The sequence below is a fragment of the Galeopterus variegatus genome, unplaced genomic scaffold (genome assembly GCF_000696425.1).
Source record: "Galeopterus variegatus unplaced genomic scaffold, G_variegatus-3.0.2 Scaffold3203, whole genome shotgun sequence".
Classification (NCBI taxonomy): Eukaryota; Metazoa; Chordata; class Mammalia; order Dermoptera; family Cynocephalidae; genus Galeopterus; species Galeopterus variegatus.
Window position 1 is genome coordinate 53,539 of NW_007729314.1, and position 7,713 is coordinate 61,251.

Here is a 7,713-nt window from a genome sequence, read left to right on the forward strand (position 1 = left end):
TAAAAACCTATAACCTTTGGGGGGGGGGGGGAAATGGGTCCATAAGTTACAGGTTTTTAAAGATTCCTTTTTTAAAGATGATACAAAATAAAGCAGGGCAAAGGAAATTGGGAGTATGTGGGTGGTCAGGAAAGGTTCTTGAATAAGAAAACCCTTGAAAAGAAGCATGAAAGTAGGGAGGGAGTGAGCCATGCCGCTGTTCTCTGGGGGCAGAACATCTGAAGTACTGAGAGCAGCAAGTGCAGAAGCCCTAGCGGCAGGGGACTATGATGAGTGCATTGGAGAAAGAACACAGAGGCCAATCTAGCTGAAGCAGAGAGAGCAAGGGGAGACTGGTAGCAATTGGTTACTGTGCAAACTCCATCTTGTCAGTGAAGAGGAGTCACCAAAGGCTTTTCAAAAATACACACATGCTCAACTTAGCCCAGTGCTCAGCAACATTCCCATTGCCCTAGACCCATTGTTTTTCCCCATAAGTCACAGGTTTTTAAAGATTCCACCCAGCAAACATCCCACATTTAAATAAGTATTGGTAAATTCTTTTTGCCATGGTTATAAATCAAGGAAAACTGTAATTGCCAATTAATATTTCTGATTATCAGAAGATGAGCATTTTCTCTCTAAACTGACATCATTCTAACTCAAAGTAAATATAAACATAGCCATGGATATAGATAAGAAATATGATTTCTATTAAAGCTTTCTAAACATAAAAAACCTTTTGAGCTCCTCTCTCCCCCATTAATACCTTTAAAGCCTGTTCCTGGGAGTTCGGGGACCCCATCTGGGAATGAGTGGCCCAAGCTGTGTTGCGGGGCTTTCTGGATGTGTAGCTAGAGGACCGCCGTGGAGGCGTCTCCACATGGGCTCAAATTCACCTTGTGCTCAATGTGCTGGCAGCTTCCCCAGCCCCTCTCTCCATCTGTTGACACTACTGCAGCACGAGCCATCGGGTTACAAGGTTGGACGATACTCCCTCAGGCCCCTTTGAACCAGAATTAATGCTCCAGTGATTGGCTAGTAGAAAAAGCTTGTTATAAAAAGAATAAACTTTTTTCCTGCTTTTTCCCCTTTCTTTCATTGTCTCTGGGAGTCAGTGTTCTCTTCTATGAGACTATATTAATCTCATGTGGTCAGTTTAAAGCTCATTTCTTGAAATCAAGGTCTGCATACTGTACCTGACCCACATGGGTGAAATGATATGAACACTTTAGCCATCCATCCATCCATTTATTCATTCATTCAACAAACATTTATTTAGCAAGAGGCAGCAGAGCTAAGCTAGCCATACATCCCAGTTGGCCCAGAACAACACCAACTAATTCCTGCTGTTTCAGTGTCATTACTAATGATCTCTCTTTCACTCTCATAAGTGTCCCAGTGTGGACAGTCAACTATATGGTCGTCCTCAGCAGAGCACATATTTAAAAGTATGTCTAATTAATATTTGTCAATTAAAAAGTAAATAATTTTTTTAAGAGCATCTTTTAAAACATAGTGGTTAAGAACATATGGTTGGGAAATGTCTGTGAGCAAATTCTGGTTCCATCACTTAATAGCTGTGTAATCTTAGGCAAGTCATAGATATATAAATAGGACAGCCCAACTAAAAGTGGCTTGAAAAATTAATATTATAAAAAATGATGAAAATTTAAGGATCTTAATAACTTAGATAAAATTGTACCCTAAAATAGATTGAATTAAAAAGCACCCTATTCTAACCAGTCTGGTGAGATTTAAATGCCATACTGACATTTCTGGCACAATCAACTCCAAAGTCACTGAAACTCTGAAAGAAAGATGTGTTGCTTATTCTTAACAAAATGGCATAAAAGTGGATCATTAATCATCAAACCTGATAGACTTATTACCCTTTCCATTTGTTGGCATCTCACATTGCAGATGGCAATTAAAATGGAGGCCAGAAAGAGGGATTGGTTTGTATAGCCATGGATTATGAAATAAAGTGCTGGATTATTCACTGTTTGACATTCCGGAAGCATTCCGCTCCTTAGAGGACATGTCACATGGGCCACAGAATCCTCGGTTGTGCCATCCTCTCAGTGAAGAATAGAATCTCCATGTTTCTTTCCTAGGAGCTAACCACAGTAAACCCAGTATGTGCTTTAGGACTCAATCTGAAGGTCTTTGGATTTCAATCATTTTAAATTTCTTATTATGTTTCTGGATCTTCAGCACAAAGTAAATATTGTGCCATTGTGTTTTACATAATGATATCCAATCATCATATTTCAACAAGACATTATTTGTGACTTTAGGTGGGTTAATAATGCTTTTTCATTGTTATCAGTAAAGCCAATACTTAGAGACACATCATCTGACCTATAGCGTAAAGGCACTTTGCTCCTAGGAGATTTGGTGTCTGATAAATGGTTCTGGATGGCAAATAATATATCCCCCATATGATGAAAAGGGACAAGAAAACAAAGTGGTAGAAATGTGTTTACTTTAGAAATTAATGGAAAACTAGCACTATCTAAAATATGGTCTTAAATCTCCTGCATACATAAAATAAAATGAGTTTAATATACTAGTAACTCAAATTTATCTTCTATTTTGTTTATACAGTAATTGAACTCACACTCAGTGATATGAAAAATAATAATTAAGTTCTTTGGAAAGTGTTAAAGTGTTCCTACATGTACAATAACTCTTCTCCCATTCCTCATTATTTTTCCCTTCACATACCTCTCATGCAATTATTTAAGTGATATTGAGTTCAGTGTGAGGAAGTTTATGCCTAAAAAAGGTGTTGACCAATAATGTGCCTCAGTTTCTACAACAGCAAGATGGAAAAGGTCCCTTGGTCTCCCAGAATGTCATGTTGAATGTCTCAGTTCTATATTTTGCCTTGACATTTGCATTACATCAGCTGGTCATTATCTTGCTCTAATTTTCTGTTGCAGTTTAAGTGATATTGAGTTCAGTGTGAGGAAGTTTATGCCTAAAAAAGGTGTTGACCAATAATATGCCTCAGTTTCTACAACAGCAAGATGGAAAAGGTCCCTTGGTCTCTCAGAATGTCATGTTGAATGTCTCAGTTCTATATTTTGCCTTGACATTTGCATTACATCAGCTGGTCATTATCTTGCTCTAATTTTCTGTTGCAGTATTTCAGTGGACTTCTATGTTAGGTACATGCCATTCAGAAATGTTCCTCCAAGGTCAGATACCTTTTTCTTGAATAATTTATTTTTAACAACTTTTAGCAGATCCTTTCTCCTCAGCCTTCCTATAAGTCCACGCAATCAAGATTCCTTTCTGCTAATCTGCCTGTCCAAGGGGTAAAGTAATAATACCTATTTGAACATGTACTGAGAACTTCACTTTTATCAAAAATGAAGGAAAATGTCTCTACTTTTGTATATCACATGTTTTTATTCTATAGCCTCACACTCATTTAATGTCACGTTTTAGAGCAGTAACTGCTGCTGGAGTAACTGCTTATTTGTTGATTGATAGAAATACTGGAATTGGAGCCAACTTTCTTCCTTGAAGGTATGACTGGAAGATTAAACTATATTCATGTGAGAATCAATTTCTACCCATGAATTAAGTTAGAGAAGTTATAGACAGCAATATATGGGTGACAGGCTGTGAAAAAAGGAAGACTGGTTATGACTTTCTGCACCAATGGAGTTACAAAGACTTTAGGAACCGAGGTAAAGGCTCCCATGGCTATTAGGCCCCCAGAAGAATTTAATTAAAAATTGAATACCTCTGAGGAGGGACTGGAATAGGGAGCCATGAGTATTTTCTCAGTGAAAAATGCTTTCCACCATAATTGACTTCACATCTCGTATTCTTTTCAGGGACTTGAGCTTTTAATATTTGAAACATAGATAATTATTAGGTCTACAAATGCATTAGTTGAGACAATGATGGATATAACATTCCCTTCCAGTGCATATGAAAAGGCACCACAGAAGTGAGCAGCCCCGAAGTATAGTCTGGCCCATTTTAACAGCAGGTCTTTGTCAGTTAGCAGCAGATTCACTTGATAACACTCTGTACCGCCTTCTGTTTCTGTTTCACCCCATTAATTGTGCTAAACAAATGCACTTGACACCTATGCTGTGTAATCTCATTTAGCCTCAATGGCTGCAAAAGTACTAACCCCATTAATTGAGGCATTTCAAACTGAGCCAGAGGCTGTGCTCCAGTAAATGCAATAAGCATTCCTGATAATGGGAATTCTCCGATACTTGTAATGGGAACTGTGGGAGTATTTGTGCATGAAGACCACATATGTCCCACCAAGGTGGGAAATTTGAAAAGATATATGTTGCTACATTACCCTTTTAATTCCAAAGCCTTCCCTTCTCAATCCTATTTATTTCCCTGCCGTCTCCTCCTGACTTTGGCTTTCACAAAGGAAAATTAAGAAGGCAAATAGGAACATTCAGTTAAAACACAATTGAAGAAATGCCACGGTTAGTTTGAGCATCTGAAGATGAGCAACTGGGCAGTCGCGGTGACCTCTTGGTAACTCTCCATTAGCTGATGTGGCATGAGGAGCAGAGGCACACGCCCCTTGCCAGTAGCCCATCTTCACAGCACTGAGGTGACCCACACTCAACAAAGCAGGACTCAAGCCCGGGCTTTCTGAACACCAGGTTGGGGCTCATTTCACTGTGCCACAGGAGTTCTTGTAGAAAGGCTACTTGAGACAAATGGCCATGAAAAATCCAGATGGATCCTGACTAGGGCAGCACTAATAACCCTTATCTATGGGAGGAGAAGGTGAGGGAAGGAACCGCTATCACAATGAACAGAAATCTCCCATACCTACCTGCTCTTAGCTGCTGCAGCTCACGGGAACCTACTGTCTGAACAACATCACCTAAATGTGTGTTAAGGTGGAAAAACAATTTCAAAGTACTGCATTAAAGGATTTGGGAAAGTATTGATTTTGCTTTATTTGATTTGTTTGGTTATGTTTTGTTTCCTGGAGTTGCCCTCATGGGTTTCTGTTTATTATGAGAGAAGCCTAGGGCTCCAATCCAATCCCTAATTCTTGGACACATCACACCCTTGTTTTGTGATAACCTGGCCTTCTTCTGTAGAAGGTTTTCTGGCCAGAAGCTTACATACATAGACTGAACTTTCTGAAATGGAAGATCAAATTTGTTTCCTCTTATTTCTTTGTGGTGCTCATTCACTGTGAGATTTCCTACCAACATAGCCGCATTTTGTGGATGTGTGTGTGGTGGGGTTGAGGAAGTTAGGGAAAGAGACTGCCATCAGCAGTGAAGACCCCTGAATCCACTCACTGTTCATAACCAAAAGAGTTTGAACAAATCCTCTGCACGCATGAGACAGCCAAAGTTTTACATCTGAGTTTAGCTGTACCAACAGGTTCAGTTGCCATCATCTACTAGTCACAAGTGTCTTGAGTTTCACTTTCAATGGTAATGGCTAATTTACTTGATATTAGACACTGTGTTAAATATGTTGCAAACATTATTTCATTTGCTCCTGACAAACAACCCTATGAGATACGTACTATCCTCATTCAAATACCAGCAAACTCATTTCATGAAGACTTTTCTCAGAGAGAGAAATTTTAAACACACACACATTCAGTAGTCCTGGTAACAGTAAATAAGTAAAGTCTGTGTCGTATGCTTTACCAACAGTCCCACCTACAGGCAGGAGGATGAACCAGCTAGAAAATATTTTGTTCATATTTCTCTCAGAAAGGTTCCATTTGGTTTTGAACTCAGTTTGTGTTATCATTTTCTCATTATTTTTGTATTAGTTTTTCTGCAAGTTATAACAAAGCAAGAACATCATGGGTCTACTAAAGATGTCAATTGAACCATTATGGGGTTAAAGCAAGAAGCAGGGCTCCTACATCCAGATCTCTCCAGTAAACCCCCACAACCACTACAATCAACTAAAATGATTTCCTATTAAACCTTTCAATGGTAATCAGTATTTAACAGGACACAAAAGGCATGCGTATTTTTGATCTACCATAGTTCAGTTTCTCACATTTATAATTACTCCTAAGAAGGCTCACCTCATAGCATCAGCCAATCCTAAGGAATTACCCAGGAACAATGAGTTTGCGATGATTTAGTCTTAAACCTGGATCGGTCAGTATTGGATAAAAATTCTCTTAGCTGCACAATGTGAAGAAGATAATGGAACGAAGTCAACTAACACATCCAGGGTCACCAACAGAGAACACAGGCCTGACACCAAAGCCCATGCCAGTGTGTTTTGTAAAAGGTAGACTGTGGACTGCCTGTATTAGAATCACTGGGGATGCTTACCAAAATGTAGATTCCTGGGCCTCACCAAAGAACCTCAGAATTAGAAACTCTGGAGGTAGATGCCAGGCATCTGCATTTTTGTCAAAGTGCCCCAGTGATTGTTAGCATCTACTGTACTGATGTTTCTGTTGTGATCACCGAGCAACCATGGGGTTTTGATGATTAACCAGGTGACCTTAGACTGTTCAAGAGGAGGTCAGAACAAGGACTTTCTGCTTTCTGTGGCCAAGTGGATGTTATGTTTGCACTGTTCTCAGGTCTCCAAAGAAAATTTGGCTTATGGGAAAATAAGGAGTGGGGTGGAATAAAAAGAGAAAGTGAATTTGATGTTTAGATTGACAGAAGTTGAAAAAGCGCATTGTAAGGCCCAGCCTAGTTGATGAAAAAACAGCAGGGCAGGAAAAGGACTAGAACTTGCCCAGTCCTCACCCATTTTCCTCAGGCTTCAATGGAAAGCTGCCATCCAGGGATTAATTACGGTATTTTCTATTGCACAAATGCTTAGCAGCAACTTATTAAAAACAAACAAAAAAAAAACTCCTCAATGAAGGTTAAATGCTTCTTCTTCTAAGATAGTCTGTCCAAAAAATTCACAGCTGGAAAATTCAGCTAACCACATTTTCTAACTAGCCAATTCTATAGAAAACTCTAAGCCTTGCAGATGAGCACGGAACTGACGACAGTGCTCAAGGCTACAAATGCTGTTCATTTGAAAAGAACGCTACCTCCAATCGTTGGCCCATTCTTCTGCTAAGTCTGCATGCGGGTAATTATAAGATGGATGTGTTTTCTTTCCCAGTCCCAGGAGGCCCAGGTGCTGAAACAATTGGCAGAGAAGAGGGAACACGAGAGAGAAGTGCTTCAGAAGGCTTTGGAGGAGAACAACAACTTCAGTAAGATGGCGGAGGAAAAGCTGATCCTGAAAATGGAACAGATCAAGGAAAACCGTGAGGCTAATCTAGCTGCTATTATTGAACGTCTGCAGGAAAAGGTAATCACAGCAGAGTCCTGAGCAGATGACTATATTCATATGCACCACAGCTGGGTGAGCTCCCATATGCACAAGCACCAGAGACAGTAAAATTTGCTGCAGGTGTAAGAACAACTAACCCCAAGGACAGGGGCATTGACACACAGTGTAGCATTGACTTAGTGGGGGTGCAAGGTGGTACAGAAATGGAATCCAGCATTAAAGCTGCAATTTTGTCATAGTTTCCAGTGGTGAATGCATTCAGGAAGGCTGATTTATGCTGTTTAAATATACATATGAGACTTCTGCCCAAACTTTTTTTTTTTTTTTCCTTTTTGTCTATTTCCGTGTCCGGCAACGGATCGCAACCCTCAGTGTCGCCCCCGCACCGGACCGGGACCAGCAACGGGATCGCAACCCTCGGTGTTGCTCCCGCACCTC

The 7,713-nt window shown here is 40.0% G+C and overlaps 1 protein-coding gene across 1 annotated transcript in view; it reads left to right on the forward strand.

Annotated features, from left to right (window-relative positions):
- STMN2 (stathmin 2) overlaps nt 1–7,713 on the forward strand; it is a 54,446-nt gene that overhangs the window by 39,802 nt on the left and 6,931 nt on the right. Inside the window, exon 4 of the mRNA XM_008584278.1 lies at nt 7,102–7,293. Coding sequence (XP_008582500.1) covers nt 7,102–7,293 — 192 coding nt within the window. The remainder of the gene's footprint in view (nt 1–7,101; nt 7,294–7,713) is intronic.